Source organism: Elephas maximus, chromosome 13, assembly GCF_024166365.1.
Source record: "Elephas maximus indicus isolate mEleMax1 chromosome 13, mEleMax1 primary haplotype, whole genome shotgun sequence".
NCBI lineage: Eukaryota > Metazoa > Chordata > Mammalia > Proboscidea > Elephantidae > Elephas > Elephas maximus.
Genome location: NC_064831.1, coordinates 46590764 through 46611008, shown reverse-complemented (window position 1 = coordinate 46611008; position 20245 = coordinate 46590764). Strand labels below are relative to the sequence as shown.

At 39.8% G+C, this 20245-nt stretch overlaps 1 protein-coding gene across 2 annotated transcripts in view; it reads right to left on the bottom strand.

Moving 5' to 3' along the window:
* The window catches only part of TEX9 (testis expressed 9), a 58278-nt gene that overhangs the window by 8156 nt on the left and 29877 nt on the right, over positions 1 to 20245 (bottom strand). Inside the window, exons 8-11 of one of the 2 annotated variants that reach the window (XM_049905718.1) lie at positions 17957 to 18039; positions 17396 to 17569; positions 13238 to 13372; positions 1924 to 4866 (exon numbers count right to left, since the gene is read on the bottom strand). In XM_049905718.1, coding sequence (XP_049761675.1) covers positions 4747 to 4866; positions 13238 to 13372; positions 17396 to 17569; positions 17957 to 18039 — 512 coding nt within the window. In that variant the 3' untranslated portion in view covers positions 1924 to 4746. Of the gene's footprint in view, positions 1 to 1923; positions 4867 to 13237; positions 13373 to 17395; positions 17570 to 17956; positions 18040 to 20245 lie in introns of those variants that run through there. The other variant, XM_049905717.1, reaches the window with a different exon arrangement.

Genomic DNA, 20245 nt, shown 5'->3' with positions numbered 1-20245 from the left:
TGGAAAAACACTTAATAGATAATTAAAAAAAAACAAACCCACTGCCGTTGAGTCGATTCCAACTCATAGCGACCCTATAGGACAGAGTAGAACTGCCCAACAGAATTTCCAAGGAACACCTGGTAGATTCAAACTGCTGACCTCTTGGTTAGCAGTCGTACCACTTAACCACTGCACCACCAGGGTTTCCTAACAAGTGGAAATTTTGGTGAAGGGTAAGACAGTATACAGTATTGGGGAAGTCAGTTACAGGCAAGGTCATGGTAGCTCCACAGACCAGTCCAAACTCCCTGAGGGACCAAATTGCTGGGCTGAGTGCTGTGGGACCATGACCTTGGGAAATATCTAGCTCAACTGGCATAACATAGTTTATAAAGAATACGTTTTACATTCTACTTTGGTGAGTAGCATCTGGGGTCTTAAAAGCCTGTGAGTGGTCATCTAGGATACTCCACTGGTCTCACCCCTTCAGGAGCAAGGAAGAATGAAGAAAACTAAAGATACTAGATGGTGCTCAGCTACCACCACTGACTTCTCTGACAGGGATCACAATAGATGGTCCTGGACAGAGCTGGAGAAAAATGCAGAGCAAAATTCTAACTCAAAAAGAAGGACCAGACTTGCACACCTGACAGAGACTGGAGAAACCCTGAGAGTGCGGCCCCTGGACACCCTTTCAGCTCAGTAGTGAGGTCACTCCTGAGGTTCACCCTTCAGCCAAAGATTGAAGAGGTGCATGGAACAAAACAAGACTAAAGGGGCCCACCAGCCCTGGGGCAGGGACTGGAAGGCAGGAGGGAACAGGAAAGCTGGTAATAGGGAACCCAGGGTTGAGAAGGGAGATTGTTGACATGTCGTGGAGCTGTTAACCAATGTCAGAACAACATGTGTACTAATCGTTTGATGAGAAATTAGTTTGTTCTAAAGTACAAAAAATAAAAATAATAAAAAGAAAAATGACTCAGCACAGAAAATTAGGTGGAACAAAGCAACTGTCAACAACACACAAAAAATACATCAAAATGACAGTGCTAAACTCATACCTATCAATAATTATGTAAATGGACTAAATGCACAAATAAAGAGACACAGAATGGCAGAATGGATTAAAAAACAAGGTCTACCTATATGCTGTCTATAAGAGCCACACCTTAAACTCAAAGAACACAAACTAAAACTCAAAGGGTGGAAAAAAATACATCAAGCAAACAACAATCAAAAAAGAGCAGGAGTGGCAATATTAATCTCCGACAAGTAAACTTTACAGCAAAATCCACTGCAAAGGATAAGGAAGGACACTATATAATGACTAAAGGGTCAATACCATAATAAATATATATGCACCCAACGACAGGGCTCCAAAATACATAAAACAAACTCTAACACCATTGAAAAGAGAAAGAGATAAATCCACAATAATAGTAGGAGACTTCAACACCACTTTCGGTGAAGGACAGAACATCCAGAAAGAAGCTAAATAAAGACAGAGAAGACCTAAATGCTAAAATCAACCAACTTGATCTTACAGACATACAGAACATACACAAAACTTAGCAAATATTAAAAGCTAAAAGTACGCAACTTCTATAAGAAACATCTTAGTGACATTACGCTTGGCAAAGAATTTTTAAATAGGAGACAAAAAGCACAAATTATAAAAGGAAAAAATATCAATAAACCGGACCTCATCAAAATTTTGCACTTCAAAAGACAGTGTTGTTACAAAAATAAAAGGCAAGCTACAGACTGCGATAAAATATCTGCAAAACATACATTCGACAAAAGTGTCATAGCTGGGATATATTACAACTCATTTCTAGTAAGACAACACAATTTTAGAAATGAAGAAAATGAGTTAAAAAACTAGAAATGTGAATAAAGTACGGTCTTTATTTAATCAAAATGTATAAAAAATGATTCATTAGTTATAACAAATATACCATATTAATGCAGATATTAATTACAGGGGAAACCAGGTACAGAATTTATGGGAACTCTGTGCTAGCTTCATAATTTTTCTGTAAATCTAAAATTGTTCTAAAAAATAAAGTCCATTTTTTTTAATGAGCAAAGATTTTTATAGACACTTCACCAAAGAATATATTAAGATGCCAAATAAGTATGTAAAAAGATGCTCAACATGATTAATCACTGTTCTTGTGTGCCTTTGAGTTGATTCTGACTCATAGCAACCCTTCAGAACAGCAGAGTACAACTGCCCCACAGAGTTTTCTAGGCTGTAATCTTTATGGGAGTAGATTGCCGGGTCTTTTCTCCTGCAGATCGCTGGGTAGGTTGCAAACGTCTAGGAAACCCTATGGGGCAGTTCTGTCCTACGGGGTCGCTATGCATTGGAATCGACTGGACAGCAGTGGGACATATGCAAAATCAGTATCCCGTTTGTGTTTAAGTTAATCACCCATAATGCAGACCTGCTCTCAGAAGTTGTGTCTTGATTACACTTGTTGTTTTTATAGTGTTGATGGTTTTTTACTAAGTTGTTCATATATGAAGTCCTTATTACTTGAATTTATAAGATGGCTGGCTGGAATTAGGAGTGTAATCTGTTGTCATGGAAACCAGTTTTTCTATTTTCCTACACATGTGCTAATATAGAGATAAAATCTACAGCCAGAGTTAGAATTTGTAAATCCTGAAACAGACGGTTACCAAACAAACAAACAAAAAACAAACTTGTTGCCATCGAGTCAGTTCTGACTCATAGCGACCCTAGAGGACAGAGCAGGACTGCCCCACAGAGTTTCCAAGGAGCACCTGGTAAATTCGAACTGCTGATCTTTTGGTTAGCAGCCATTGCACTTAACCACTATGCCTCCAAGGTTTCCTACATGGTTACACTCCCTTGTATTTTTTTCAAAATCCCTTTAAAATGTACCAAATTGGAAATAGTATTCTAATAACATGTTAATTATTGCCAAGTTTGTAAAGAGGGCTTTACGTTCTACTTTATTTGGTAACTTCTAATAATAAATCCTAGTCATGACATTATTGATGTCCCTTGAACATGAAAACAGCCTGATCATACAACATAAATATCTCACAGATCATATCCGAAGCTAAAGGACCTCTTAACGTATATATTTGCCTCTGTTAAATATTTTGGAGGAATTATCAAGATCAATTCAGTTCTATTCCTATTGTTATTAATTTAATCCAAAATGTATCATCTGTGTATGTAATGAGGGTAGCTCCTAATTTCATCATCCATGCCATTATTAAATTACTAAATATTGGTACTAAGGGACAGATTATAATGGAGTGTCATTAAATGTCCTTTCACACTGACCCAGAACCAGAAAGAAATAATAGCTAACATTTACAGAGTGTACAATCGGCTTTCACACACATCGATAGTTGAACCTTCACTTATTCAACACACATTTCTGAAACTGAGAGCCAATTCTATGCCAAGCATTGACTAGATACTGGGGATACAATGGTGATCCTTAGAATAGCTCTACAGCAGTGGTTATCAAGGTGTAATCTCAGAACCAGCAGCCTCCTCATCACCTGAGAACTCATTAAAATTGCAAATTCTCAAGCCTCACCCCAGAACTGAACCAGACACTGTAGGGGTAGAGAGGGCCCACAATTTTTTTAACAAGCCCTCCAGGTGATTCTGATGAGTGCTCAAGTCTGAGAACCACTGCCCTGTAAAATAGCGCTATATATATTAGGAAATCGAGGCTCAGAGAGGGATGTAACAGTTGAGATACACTTTTTTTTCCACCACCTAGTGCCAGAACTTAGAAATGTGTCTGGCATATAGTACAGCCAATTGGTGTCGAGTTTATTCTGGCTCATGGCAACCCCATGTGCCGTGTAGAACTGTGCACCATAGGGTTTATTCTGGGTGGATTCAAACTGCTAAACCTTTCTCCAATACTAGCCGAGCTGAGTTCTTAACAACTTGGATCACCCAGGGACTGCTGACATATACTATTAAAAAAAAAACAAAAAAACTTGCTTTAAGTCGATTCAGACTCATGGCGACCCCATAGGACAGAGTAGAACTACCTCGTAGGGTTTCCAAGGCTGTAATCTTTACAGAAGGAAACTGCCACATTTTTCTCCCATGGAGCGGCTTTTGGATTAGAACCACCAAACTTTTGGTTAGCAGCTGAGTATTTAACCACTGGATCACCAGGGCTCCTCTGGCATGTTGTTGTTGTTGTTGTTAGGTGCCGTCAAGTCGGTTCCGACTCATAGCGATCCTATGCACAACAGAACGGAACACTGCCCCGTCCTGAGCCATCCTTAAAATCGTTGTTATGCTTGAGCTCATTGTTGCAGCCACTGTGTCAATCCACCTCGTTGAGGGTCTTCCTCTTTTCTGCTGACCCTGTACTTTGCCAAGCATGATGTCCTTCTCTAGGGACTGATCCCTCCTGACAATATATCCAAAGTATGTAAGACACAGTCTCACCATTCTTGCTTCTAAGGAGCATTCAGTTTGTCATACTGTGGGGGCTTGCATGTTGCTGTCATGCTGGAAACTATGCCACCAGTATTCAAATACCAGCAGGGTCACCCATGGAGGACAGGTTTCAGTTGAGCTTCCAGACTAAGACAGACTAGGAAGAAGGATGCAGCAGTCTACATCTGAAGAGCATTAGCCAGTGAAAGCTTTATGAATAGCAGTAGAACATTGTCTGATATAGTGCTGGAAGGTGAGCACCCCAGGCTGGAAGGCACTCAAAAGATAACTGGGGAAGAGCTGCCTCCTCAAAGTAGAGTCAACCTTAATGACGTGGATGGAGTAAAGCTTTCAGGACCTTCATTTGCTGATGTGGCATGACTCAAAATGCGAAGAAACAGCTCCAGACCTCCATTAATAATCGGAACCTGGAATGTACGAAGTATGAATCTAGGAAAATTGGAAATCATCAAAAATGAAATGGAACGCATAAACATTGATATCCTAGGCATTAGTGAGCTGAAATGGACTGGTATTGGCCATTCTGAATAGGACAATGCTATAGTCTACTATGCTGGGAATGACAACTTGAGGAATGGTGTTGCATTCATCGTCAAAAAGAACATTTCAAGATCTATCCTGAAGTACAACGCTGTCAGTGATACGATAATATCCATACACCTACAAGGGAGACCAGTTAATACGATTATTATTCAAATTTGCGCACCAACCACTAGGACCAAAGATGAAGAAATAGAAAATTTTCTTCAGCTGCTGCAGTCTGAAATTGATTGAACATGCAATCAAGATGCACTGATAATTACTGGTGATTGGAATGTGAAAGTTGGAAACAAAGAAGAAGGATCAGTAGTTGGAAAATATGGCCTTGGTGATGGAAACAATGCCAGAGATCAAATGATAGAATCCTGCAAGACCAACAACTTCTTCACTGCAAATACCTTCTTTCACCAACATAAACGGCGACTATACATATGGACCTCGGCAGATGGAACACACAGAAATCAAATTGACTACATCTCTGGAAAGAGACGATGGAAAACCTCAATATCATCAGTCAGAACAAGGCCAGGGGCCGACTGTGCAACTGACCATCAATTGCTCATATGCAAGTTCAAGCTGAAACTGAAGAAAATCAGAGCAAGTCCACGAGAGCCAAAATACGGCCTTGAGTATATCCCACCTGAATTTAGAGACAATCTGAAGAATAGATTTGACACACTGAACACTAGTGACCGAAGACCAGATGAGTTGTGGCATGACATCAAGGACATCATATATGAAGAAAGCAAGAGGTCACTGAAAAGACAGGAAAGAAAGAAAAGACCAAAATGGATGTCAGAGGAGACTCTGAAACTTGCTCTCGAACGTCGAGCAGCTAAAGCAAAAGGAAGAAATGATGAAGTAAAAGAACTGAACAGAAGATTTCAAAGGGCGGCTTGAGAAGACAAAGTGAAATATTATAATGACATGTGCAAAGAGCTGGAGATGGAAAACCAAAAGGGAAGAACATGCTCACAGTTCCTCAAGCTGAAAGAATTAAAGAAAAAATTCAAGCCTCAAGTTGCAATAGTGAAAGATTCTATGGGGAAAATGCTAAATGATGCAGGAAGCATCAAAAGAAGATGGAAGGAAAACACAGAGTCATTATACCAAAAAGAATTAGTCCATGTTCAACCATTTCAAGAGGTAGCATATGATCAGGAACTGATGGTACTAAAGGAAGAAGTCCTCTGGCATATAGTATAGAAACTCATTGCCGTCAAATTGGTTCCGACTCATAACAACCCTATAGGACAGAGTAGAACTGCCCCATAGGGTTTCCAAGGAGCAGCTGGTAGATTCAAACTGTTGACCTTTTGGTTAGCAGCTGAGATCTTAATCACTGCACCACCAGGGCTCCACCATGTTGTACAGGCACCCAATAAAGATTTGCTGGATGAAGAAATGAATGAATTCTCCAAAAAGTTGTGCTATCACCCAGTTATGGCAATAGACCAAGGAATATAATCCTAACTTGTTTAAAATACATGTAAAGATAATGAATATATTTCATCTGGAAAGAGAAATGTTTTCTGTGACACCAAGAATTATAATTTTAAAACTAGTACTTTTGACTTTCACTTAAAAGAGAAAGTTCTCACCATTTATAATAGCTCCTAAAAAAGTAAAATACCTCGGAATAAATCTAACCAGGGATGTAAAAGACTTATACAAATAAAACTACAAAACACTACTGCAAGAAACCAAAAGAGCTCTACATAAATGGAAAAAACATACCATGCTCATGGATAGGTAGACTCAATATTGTGAAAATGACAATTATACCCAAAGCAATTTATAAATACTACGCAATCCCGATCCAAATACCAACAATATTCTTTAAGGAGATGGAAAAAATTACCATTAACTTTATATGGAAAGAGACGAAGCTCTGGATAAGTAAAGCACTATTAAAGAAGTAGAAGGACTTGCACTACCTGACCTCAGAACCTACTATATAGCTATGGTAGTCAAAACAGCGTGGTACTGGTATGACAACAGAAACATTGACCAATGGAAAAGAATTGAGAATACAGATGTAAATCCATTCACCTATGGTCACTTGATCTTTGGGAAGGGCCCAGAATCCATCAACTGGGGAAAAGACAGTCTTTTTAACAAATGGTTCTGGCAAAACTGGATGTCCATCTGCAAAAAATGAAACAGGACCCATACCTAATACCATATACAAAAACTAATTCAAACTGGATAAAGACCTAAATATAAAGTCAAAAGCTATGAAGCTCAAAGAAGAAAAAATAGGATCAACACTAGAGGCCCTATTACATGGCATTAACAGGATACAAACCAGAACCAACAACACACAAACTCCAGAAGATAAGCTAGATAACTGGGATCTTCTAAAAATTAAACACTTAATGCTCATCAAAAGACTCTACCAAAAGAGAAACTACAGACTGGGAAAATTTTGGCTATTACAAATTAGACAATGGTCTAATCTCTAAAATCTACAAGAAAATCCAACACCTCTACAACAAAAAGACAAATAATCCAATTAAAAAATGGGCAAAGGAAATGAACAGACATATCACCGAAGAAGACACTCAAGCGGCCAACAGACACATGAGGAAATACTTGTGATCACTAGCCACTAAAGAAATGCAAATCAAAACCACGATGAGATACCAACTCACCCTGGCATTATTGGCTGTGGGGAGATGGGAAATTCTTATGCACTGTTGGTGGGAATGAAAAATGATACAGCCATTTTAGAAAATGATATGGTGCTTCCTTAGAATACTAGAAATAGAAGTACCATATGATCCAGCAATCCCACTCCTAGGAATATCTCCTAGAGAAATAAGAGTCGTCACATGAATAGAGATATGCACACCCATGTTCACTGCAGTATTGTTCACAACAGCAAAATGATGAAAACAACCTAGATGTCCATCAATAGATGAATGGATAATCAAACTGTGGTACATACACATAATGGAGTATTGTTGTTGTTGTTAGCTGCCGTTGAGTGAGTTCCAACTCATAGCGACCCTATGCACAATAGAATGAAACACTGCCCGGTCCTGCGCCATCCTTAAAATCGTTGTTATGTTTGAGCTCGTTGTTGCAGCCACTGTGTCAATCCACCTCGTTGAGGGTCTTCCTCTTTTCTGCTAACCCTCTACTTTGCCAAGCATGATGTCCTTCTCCAGGGACTGATCCCTCCTGACAACATGTCCAAAGTATGTAAGACGTAGTCTCGCCATCCTTGCTTCTAAGGAGCATTCTGGCTGTACCTCTTCCAAGACAGATTTGTTCATTCTTTTGGCAGTCCATGGTATATTCAATATTCTTCATCAACACCACTATTCAAAGGCACCAATTCTTTGGTCTTCCTTATTCATTGTCCAGCTTTCGTATGCATATGATGTGATTGAAAATACCATGGCTTGAGTCTGGGGCACCTTAGTCTTCCAGGTGACATCTTTGCTCTTCAAAACTTTAAAGGGGTCCTTTGCGGCAGATTTCCCCAATGGGCAATGGGTCATTTGATTTCTTGGCTGCTGCTTCCATGGCTCTTGATTGTGGATCCAAGTAAAATGAAATCCTTGACAAATTCAATCTTATCTCCGTTTATCATGATGTTGCTCATTGGTCCAGTTGTGAGGATTTTTTTTTTTTTATTAACTTTTATTGAGCTTCAAGTGAACGTTTACAAATCAAGTCAGATTGTCACATATAAGTTTATATACATCTTACTCTGTACTCCCACTTGCTCTCCCCCTAATGAGTCAGCCCTTCCAGTCTCTCCTTTCGTGACAATTTTGCCAGCTTCCAACTCTCTCTATCCTCCCATCCCCCCTCCTGACAGGAGATGCCAACACAGTCTCAAGTGTCCACCTGATATAATTAGCTCACTCTTCATCAGCATCTCTCTCCTACCCACTGTCCAGTCCCTTTCATGTCTGATGAGTTGTCTTCGGGGATGGTTCCTGTCCTGTGCCAACAGAAGGTTTGGGGACCATGACCGCCGGGATTCCTCTAGTCTAAGTCAGACCATTAAGTATGGTCTTTTTGTGAGAATTTGGGGTCTGCATCCCACTGATCTCCTGCTGCCTCAGGGGTTCTCTGTTGTGCTCCCTGTCAGGGCAGTCATCGATTGTGGCCAGGCACCCACTAGTTCTTCTGGTCTCAGGATGATGTAGGTCTCTGGTTCATGTGGCCCTTTCTGTCTCTTGGGCTCTTAGTTGTTGTGTGACCTTGGTGTTCTTCATTCTCCTTTGCTCCAGGTGGGTTGAGACCAATTGATGCATCTTAGATGGCCGCTTGTTAGCATTTAAGACCCCAGACGCCACATTTCAAAGTGGGATGCCAGTTGTGAGGATTTTTGTTTACTTTTTTTTTTTTTTATGTTGAAGTGCAATCCATACTGAAGGCTGTGGTCTTTGATCTTCATTAGTAAGTGCTCCAAGTCCTTTTCACTTTCAGCAAGCAAGGTTGTGTCATCTGCATAACGCAGATTGTTAATGAGTCTTCCTCCAATCCTGATGCCCCGTTATTCTTCGTATAGTCCAGCTTCTCAGACTATTCGCTCAGCATACCAATTGAATAGGTACGGTGAAAGGATACAACCCTGACACACACCTCTCCTGACTTTAAACCAATCAGCGTCCCCTTGTTCTGTCCGAACAACTGCCTCTTGATCTATGTAAAGGTTCCTTAGGAGCACAATTAAGTGTTCTGGAATTCCCATTCTTCGCAATGTTATCCGTAATTTGTTATGATCCACACAGTCGAATGCCTTTGCATAGTCAATAAAACATAGGTAAACATCCTTCTGGTATTCTCTGCTTTCAGCCAGGATCCATCTGACATCAAAAATGATATCCCTGGTTCCACATCCTCTTCTGAAACGAGCCTGAATTTCTGGCAGTTCCCTATCGATATACTGCTGCAGTCGTTTTTGTATTACCTTCAGTAAAATTTTGCTTGTGCGTGATATTAATGATAAAAAAAAATATTGTTCTATAATTTCCACATTCAGTTGGATCACCTTTCTTGGGAATAGGCATAAATATGGATCTCTTCCAGCCAGTTGGCCAGGAAGCGGTCTTCCATATTTCTTGGCACAGACAAGTGAACGCCTCCAGTGCTGCATACATTTGCTGAAACATCTCAATTGATATTCTGTCAATTCCTGGAGCCTTGTTTATCGCCAATGCCTTCAGAGCAGCTTGGATTTCTTCCTTCAGTACCATTGGTTCCTGATCATATGCTACCTCTTGAAATGGCTGAACGGTGACTAATTCTTTTTGGTATAATGACTCTACGTATTCCTTCCATCTTCTTTTGATGCTTCCTGCGTCGTTTAAAATTTTCCCCATAGAATCCTTCACTACTGCAACTCAAGGCTTCAATTTTTTTCACTTCTTTCAGCTTGAGAAACGCCGAGCGTGTTCTTCCCTTTTGGTTTTCCATCTCCAGCTCTTTGCACGTGTCATTGTAATACTTTACTTTGTCTTCTAGAGCCGCCCTTTGAAATCTTCAGTTCTTTTATTTCATTATTTCTTCCTTTTGCCTTAGCTGCTCGACGTTCATAAGCAAGTTTCAAAGTCTCCTCTGACATCCATCTTGGTCTTTTTTTTCTTTCCTGTGTTTTCAACGACCTCTTGCTTTCTTCATACATGATGTCCTTGCACAACTCGTCTGGTCTTCGGTCACTGGTGTTCAATGTGTCAAATCTATTCTCGAGATGGTCTCTAAATTCAGGTGGGATATACTCAAGGTCATATTTTGGCTCTCATGGACTTGCTCTGATTTTCTTCAGTTTCAGCTTGAACTTGCATATGAGCAATTGATGGTCAGTTGCACAGTCGGCCCCTGGCCTTGTTCTGATGGAGGATATTGAGGTTTTCCATCGTCTCTTTCCAGAGATGTAGTCAATTTGATTTCTGTGTGTTCCATCTGGTGAGGTCCATGTGTATACCAAAAAAACCAAACCCAACGCTGTCGAGTCGATTCCAACTCATAGCGACCCTATAGGACAGAGTAGAACTGCCCAATAGAGTTTCCAAGGAGCGTCTGGCGGATTTGAACTGCCGACCTCTCGGTTAGCAGCTGTAGCACTTAACCACTATGCCACCAAGGTATCTATGTGTATAGTCACTGTTCATGTTGATGAAAGAAGGTATTTGCAATGAAGAAGTTGCTGGTCTTGCAAAATTCTATCATTTGATCTCCGGCACTGTTTCCATCACCAAGGCCATATTTTCCAACTACTGATCCTTCTTCTTTGTTTCCAGCTTTCACATTCCAATTACCAGTGATTATCAATGCATGTTCGATCAATTTCAGGGTGCAGCAGCTGATAAAAATCTTCTATTCATCTCTGGCTTTAGTAGTTGGTGCATAAATTTGAATTATAGTCGTATTAACTGGTTTTCCTTGTAGGTAGATGGATATCATCCTATCACCGACAGCGCCGTACTTCAGAATAGATCTTGAAATGTTCTTTTCAACAATGAATGAGATGTCATTCCTCTTCAAGCTGTCATTCCCGGCATAGTAAACCATATGATTTTCCATTTCAAAATGGCCAATACCAGTCCATTTCAGCTCCCTATTGATGTTCATGTGTTCCATTTCATTTTTGATGATTTTCAATTTTCCTAAATTCATACTTCATATTTGCCACATTCCATTAACAGATGTTTGCAGCTGTTTCTTCTCATTTTGAGTCACGCCACATCAGCAAATGAAGGTCCTGAAAGCTTTACTCCATCCACGTCATTAAGGTCCACTCTACTTAGAAAAGGCAGCTCTTCCCCAGTCATCTTTTGAATGCCTTCCAACCTGGGGGGCTCATTTTCCAGCACTATATCAGACAATGTTCCATTGCTATTCATAAGGTTTTCACTGGCTAATGCTTTTCAGAAGTAGACCGCTGGGTCCTTCTTCCTAGTCTGGCTTAGTCTGGAACCTCAGATGAAACCTGTCCTCCATGGGTGGCCCTGCTGGTATCTGAATACCCGTGGCATAGCTTCCAGCATCACAGCAACATGCAAGCCCCCACAATATGAGAAACTGACAGACACGCGGAGGAATGGAGTATTATGCAGTGATAAAGAACAACCATGTATCTCTGAAGCATCTCATAACATGGATGAATCTGGAGGACATTAGGCTGAGTGAAATGAGTCAATCACAAAAGGACAAATATTGTATGAGGTCATCACAGTAGAAACTCATGAAAAGGTTTACACACAAAAAGAAATAATCTTTGATGGCTATGAGGAAGGGGAGGGTTGAGGATGGAAAAACACTAAAAAGACAATAGATAACTGGTGACTTTGGTGAAGGGTTAGACAGTACACAATACTGGGGATGCCAGCACAGCTTGTACAAGGCAAGGTCATGGAAGCTCCAGAGATACATCCAAACTCCCCAAGGGGCCGAAATCCTGGGCTGAGGCCTGTGGAGACCATGGTCTCAGGGAACATCTACCTCAATTGGCATAACATAGTTTGTAAGGAAAATGTTCTACGTTCTACTTTGGTGAGTAGTGTCTGGGATCTTAAAAGCCTGTGCATGGCCATCTAGAATACTTCACTGGTCTCACCCCATCAGGAGCAAGGTAGAATGAAGAAAACTAAAGATTTAAGTGAAAGATTAGTCCAAAGGACTAAAGGACAGCATCTACCATGGCCTCCACCAGAGTGAGTTCAGTACAGCTAGATGGTGCCCGGCTAACACCACTGACTGCTCTAACAGGGATCACAGTAGAGGGTCTTTGACAAAGCTGGAGAAAAATACAGAACAAAATTCTAACTCAAAAAGAAAGACCTGACTTCCTGGCCTGACAGAGACTTGAGAAACTCTGAGAGAATGGCCTCCAGACACTCTTTCAGCTCAGTCATGAAGTTGCTCCTGAGGTTCACCCTTCAGCCAAAGATTAGACAGAACCATAAAACACAAAAAGACTAAAGGGGGACAAAGCCCGGGGACAAAGCCCAGGGACAAGGACTAGAAAGCAGGAGGGAACAGGAAAGGTGGTAATAGGGAGCCCAAGGGTGAGAAGGGAGAGTGCTGACATGTTGTGGGGTTGTTAACCAATGTCATAAAACAGTATGTGTACTGTTTAATAAGAAACTAGTTTGTTCTGTAAGCCTTCATCTAAAGTACAATAAAAATATCAAAAATAAATACACAAAGTCAAAAAAAAAAAAAGAGGAAGTTCTCAAAGATGATTACTTTGAAAACTATCCAATTTTTCCATACCTTGTTATTTTGCCTTAATTTACTTAACTCCAGTTTATACTTTTCTGCTTCTTCTAGAGCTCTGTTCAGGCGGACTTCTGTGGCACTTTGGCTGGTGGCAGCCTGTTTTTGTAGTCGTCTTTTATTTTCTAGTTCCTGGATAGTAAAAAAGATATATGACACCTACAAATATATCATAAGTTCCCTTTTTGTTTTTTTTCAGCATTATCCATTTCCATATTCCTTGCTTTCTCCCAAATCTTGTTTCAGAAACTAAGCAGCTAGCGTCTGTATAAAAAGGCCAAAGGTAGCACTAAGTGCTAGAGATCTCAAGTTCTCACCCCAGATTGGTACTAGGAAGACATATCCTACAAGATGTAGTCATGAACTAGGCTTTCAAGTTACTTTTTTATTTGGAATTTTCTGTCTCCTTCTATACACCCAAGATGCAGTGCATGCCCTTTTTCTTTATTTTATAAGCAGCTTTTTATAATTGTAGTTCTTCCTTTGGAAACCTCCGCAAACACCAACGTAAGCCACAAATAGGCTCCCTCACGAAGGCTTTTTTTGAATAGACCTGGTAATGGATATTATTTAAGAAAACTTCAGTTAACTACGGGGCATTCTACACTAGCCTGAGCAGGAGTAATACATCTCATGCATGATTTTCCATGCCCTGGAATAGGTTTAAACCTACATTTTTTATAAATATTCTAGGAGATACTGTTGCAGAATCTGCAGGCCACACGTTTTGACACAGAAACCTAGAGGAGAAACCCTAAAATTCCACCACAATCGGCCACCTGCCAACCAGCCTCATCTCCAGCCATAGCTGTTAACCTTCAGCAACATCAGCAGTCCTTGCACCTCTCCCAGCCATGGCATTTCTTGCCTCCAAGCCTTTGTTCCTGCTCTTCCTTTTGTACTGCTCCTTCCCCACTCCTCATTTTTACCTGGCTAGTGAAGAGTAACCCATGAGTTGGAGTTGACTCTATGGTGACTAACAACAATGGCGCCTACTCATGGTGTAAGGCTCTGCTAGGGCTGTACACTAGGGTTTTGGCTTCTCTGGGAAGCCTTCCCTATCTAATACTTGCTATCCCCCGAGACTGGATTAGGTGCCCTTTCTTCAGAGCATCTATAGTACCTTGATACATTTATATCCTAGTACATTCTGTGTGGTATTCTGTGTGGTATTAAAACTATGGATTTACTTCAATTCCACCACTATAGTGTAAGCTCCCTGGGGACAGGAACTGTCTTAATTTCTGTTCTTCCAGCACTTCAGTGGCATCTAAGAGGCACTAATGACATGTTTGTTGAGCTGAACTTATTCTGTAGTATTAACCAATTTTTCTTTGCTTTCCTTATAATGTCCAGTAAACCTGTTGCCGTGAGTCAATTCTGACTCATGGCAACCCTACAGGACATAAGGGTTTCCGAGGAGCGGCTGGTGGATTCGAACTGCCGACCTTTTGGTTAGCAGCCAAGTTCTGAACCACAGCGCCATCGGGGCTCCGTAATGCCTACTGCAGGGCCTTAAATATTGTGGAACTGCGTGATGCAATTAAGAACACAGTTGCCTGTATTGTTCCTTTTTATAATTTTTTTCTCCTCGCATTATTACTGTGTTTTATTTGAAAACTGATCGCCCTGGCTCTGAGTAATTAAGGGGAAAAACAAAGCGAAACAAAACAAAACACATGCTGCTTTTTATGTAGGTTTCTAAATACATGACACTGTGTGTGGATACCATCTGCCATCACCAGCCCTCTCCACAGTTTTGTGGGCGGGAGCTACACCAAGAGCAAGCCGGATTTATCTCACTGTTCCCATCAAACAGGCAAAGATCTTCATTAGCTGCAAAGTCCACAAGGCTTGCAGCTTCATTTCTGCTTCATCCCTCTCATAGGAGTATGGAAATGAGTCGCCTTTGCCATTCTCTTTCCTGCTGCTGACTTTGTAACCTGCTTCACAGAAAAATGGAACCAATCCCTACTGCGTGATGTCCTGAATCAACACTCACCTTTTGGGAGAAGCAAAAATAAAAGGATAGCCAGAAGAACAGTAAAGTACAAAATAAAGTTTTTCTGAGTAAAGCCACTAAAGAAAGAAATTCTTATCAGAAAACTTGTAAACATTTGTCTTCAATCGCATTCTCTCTGGCACCTTTTAGAAAGTACAGATAAAATACCAACAATGTTATGAAAACTTGTATCCTGAAAATAAGGTCAATAAAGTAAATTGATTGCTCTTAAAAAAAAATAATAAAGCAGTTTACATGCTGCTAGACAAAAATTTTATGAAAAATCTCAAGCGTTGAATTTTACATTAGTTTTAAAAGAAAAAGCTGGATAGCTGAAAGAAAATAAAATCTAACTTTAAAACTCAAATACTGTGATATTTGAGAGGAAATAATTTACCGTTCTTTCATAATTCCTAAGGCATTCACTCCTGACAGGCACTGGGGGCAGGGTCAAGAGGAGGAGAGGGAATGTGGAGATGGATAAGGTGTGGCCCCTAGCTTCAAGGTGCCTTCAATCTAGCCGAAAAGAGGACATAGAACACACTGTCAATGAATCTGACCTAGTATCACAGGACCTGCACTCTGCACAGCGTAATACATATTCTTTTCAAGTGCATGTGAAGCATTCACCAAGACCAGCCATATTCCGGTCCATAAAACTAGTTAAAACACATTTGAAAAGAGTGGAGTCATGAAGAGTAAGTTCTCCTATCACAGCAGAACTAAATTAGAAATCAGTAACATAAAAATTCCTAATTATTTAGAAATTAATACAATTCTAAATAGCCCATGGGTCAAAAAAAGAAATCAGGAGAGAAATCAGAAAATATTTTGAATTAATGAAAATGAAGGAGCTAGTGGCACAGTGGTTAAAGTGACTGCTAACCGAAAAGTCAGCAGTTCTAAACCACCAGCGGTTCTGTGGGAGAAAGGTGTGGCAGTCTGCTTCCACAGAGATGTACAGCCTCGGGAAGCCTACAGGGCACTGTGAGTCAGAATCAACTCCACGGCAGTGGGTTTGACTTTGGTTTGGAATGAAGATGAAGCAACATCAAACATCTGCAACATCCCTGCAGATAAGGCGATGCCTAGAAGACATTTATACCTTTAGATGCTTCTACTGGAAAAGAAAACAGGACATCCATTATCTAAGCTTCTACCTTAAAAATACTGAAAAATAAGAGCAAATTAAAGCCAGATAAAAATGAAGGAAGTGGTAAAGGGCAGAAATCAATGAAACAGTACAAACAATAGAGAAAAATTAATGAAATCAAATGCTGATTTATCAAAAATTTCAATAAAATTGATAAGCCTCTAGCTAGATTGCTTAAGAGAAGACACAAACTATCAGTATCAGAAATTAAAAAGGGATCATCATTACAGATCATAAACATCATAAACACAATAAAGAAATATTATGGACAAATTCATGCCAATAAATTAAAAAACTTAGATAAAATGAATAAATTTTTCAGAAAACACGGATTTCCAAAACTGATTCAAAAAGTAATAGAAAATTAGAATAGAATCATATCTATTAAATAAATTGAATTGCTAATTAAAATACTTGCAAAAAGAAAACTCCACATCCACCTGGTTTCACTGATAAATTACATCAAACATATACATCAATGGACATATAGATCAGTGTTAGACAATGAAACCCAGAAACTGACCCATACACGTATAGTGAATTGATTTTCTACCAAAGTGCCACAGTAACTAAATGGGGGAAAGAATAGTATTTTCAACAAATGGTACTAGATATTTGTATGGAAAAAAAAAGAACTTTGATCCCTTTCTCAAGCCATACATGAAATCATCTTAACACATAAAGGCTAAAACTATAAAAGTTGCAGAGGGAACCATAGGAGAAAATTCATGACCCATGGAGTGGACAGAGATTTCTAGGGTAAAACGGAAAAAGCACAAACCACAAAAAATAACATATTGAAATTTGCCAAATTTAAAACTTCTGCCTTTGAAACATACTGTTAGGAAAATAAAAACAGCAAGTCAGATTAGGAATTTTTAGTAAATATTACTAAAGTGACTGAACAACCCCAAATGTGGTACCTATACAAATGTGTGACTTTAATTATTTTAGTATATGTTTTGCATTCAGTTAGGAAAAATGAAAATAAAACTATTACCCTTTCTACTGAAGACAGCTGTTGCTGTAATCCGTCACATTTTTTGTTTGCTTCTTCTGAAAGAGCTTTGTATTTTTCTATCTGAGACTGCTGTATGTTAACTGTACGCTGCTGTCGTCCACAATCTTCTGTAAGACTTTTCACCTGAGACTTTAAATCCAGAATTTCGTCTTCCTGTAGTCATAAAGGAATAGAGCAGTTGATTTGAAAAAAATACACGTTTGTTATCAAAACATAAGGCTGAGGAAAAAAAGGAGCTTCATGTGATCTTTCATGAGATAGTTATAGCTATTTCATGAAAAAAAACAAATTACATTCCATTTTCATCTTCAAAAGTCTAATACAGAAAATCCTAATTGTTAAGAAGTACTTAAAATTCTTCAGGCCTGTGAAATTCAACATCTAAGGATAAAGTTCAATATTTATATGCAATTTTTGAAATGAAAACTTAATGTGACTCCTATATCTCAATAAAGCTGTTATAAAAACTGTTAAGTGAAATTATTCCTAAAATGTCTTTGAATGTGAGAGCACTGTTTTTGCAAGGTTTTAAAAGCTTACCTTTTTATTGCATTCACATACAACATCATCCAGCTCCTCCTGCATAACACGGAGTTTAGCCTTTAGAAATCTCATCTGAGCTTCTGCGGATTTAAATCATTCTGTTTACTGTCTCTCCCCGAATCTAAGATGCATCAATTGTAAGACACACTATCATTTTATGAGAAAACAAAGTGCTCCCGATGGAGAATCTAGCTAGAGATCCCTGCATAAAGCTGAAATACTAAAGAGTCACACCCCTGGTGCAAAGGTAAATGAGAAATAAATCCACCCAACAGAAGGGAATAGTAAGGAAATGTTCACTTCTCAATACTGGAACTGAGTAAGGAGAAAGAGGTGGACAAAAAACTAAAAACCTCTCCTTAGAATGTGAACCACAAGCCAGTACTCATACAAGTTTACAGACTGAATTCATACCTACCAGAGTGGTCCAAAATGCCTCAAACAGAGAATTTAAAGTGGTCTCATCAGGTCCCCAAGTGTTTGGTAGAGACAAATACAAATCCCTTCTGGTAAAATGACGTCAATCCCAGCCCGTGAGATTATCAAATGCTATCGATTGTAACATGCATGCCAATTTCAGAGAAGCTAAGATTTAGTGTATGTGTCTTAGAATCAAAGAAATACACTATAATACCTTTCTGCTGACTCCTTCTACTACAAACTCTCATTAAGCTTTACCTTTGATATTTCACTGCTAGCAAAGCTTCTATATTCATGAATATCAGCAGCAAATCTTTGAGGTTTATATCTTATAGCCCCATAAAAGTAAATAAAGTGAAAACTGAACTAAGAACCCACTCACAATTCATCATTCATTAAAAAAATATACACTGAGTCCCTACTAGATTTTCAGTACAGTAAGAGTATTACAAGACAAGCCTTGTCCTCATGAGGCTTGTTTTGAGGAAACACTCTGAATTGCCTCTGAGAAATCACTAGAAAAAAATCCCGCTAACTCATACACACATGATCTGCACAACACAAAGCAGTGGTTGAGAGCCACCACGAGCTAGGCTGCTAATAACCAAGAGGGCAGTTCGCATCCACCAGATGCTCCTTGGAAACTCTATGGGACAGTTCTACCCTGTGCTATAGGGTCACTATGAGTTGGAATGGACTTGACGGCAATGGGTTTGGTTTTGTTTTTAGTATGCACCACAAAGGAGACCTGTTAGTACAGTGGTTACAGTGTCTGGCTGCTAACTAAAAGGTAGGTGGTTCGAACCCACCAGCCCTTCGGCAGGAGAAAAGACCTGGTGATCTGCTCCTGAAAGATTACAACCTAGGAAACCCTATGGGGCAGTTCTACTCTGTGCTACAGGGTCGCTGTGAGTCAGAATCAACTCAATGGCATGCAACAACAGTATGCAGCACAGTAATCATTACGCAAAGTTACAATTCTTCAGAGAATTAGACAGATACTCTTTATGATCATCTAATACAAACTGCTAACGTTTCGAATGAAGAAATTGCTATTATTTCTTTGTAGTATGTAAAAATCAAGTTTATAAAGAGGGAAAGCGATACCCATTAGAAAACTCATTTTCTTATTTTAACCTGATGCTACATCAATAATTCACACATCCTTCTGTATGTGCTGATTTAACACCAAATAAATAAAAAATACACCCTGAACCCCCTTGTAGATGAGTCCATTCCAACTCACAGCGACCCTATAGGACACAGTACAACTGTCCCATAGGGCTTCCAAGGCTGTAATCTTTATGGAAGCAGACTGCCACATCTTTCTCCCATTTAAAGTGACGGAAATTCTGAAAACATGTTTTTTTTTTTTTTTTATTAACTTTTATTAAGCTTCAAGTGAACGTTTACAAATCCAATCAGTCTGTCACATATAAGTTTACATACATCTCACTCCCTACTCCCACTTGCTCTCCCCCTCTTGAGTCAGCCCTTTCAGTCAGTCTCTCCTTTCGTGACAATTCTGCCGGTTTCCCTCTCTCTCTATCCTCCCATCCCCCCTCCAGACAAGAGTTGCCAACACAATCTCGAGTGTCCACCTGATATAATTAGCTCACTCTTCATCAGCGTCTCTCTCCCACCCGCTGACCAGTCCCTTTCATGTCTGATGAGTTGTCTTCGGGGATGGTGCCTGTCCTGTGCCAACAGAAGGTCTGGGGACCACGGCCGCCGGGATTCCTCTAGTCTCAGTCAGACCATTAAGTTTGGTCTTTTTATGAGAATTTGGGGTCTGTATCCCACTGATCTCCTGCTCCCTCAGGGGTCCTCTGCTGTGCTCCCTGTCAGGGCAGTCATCTATTGTGG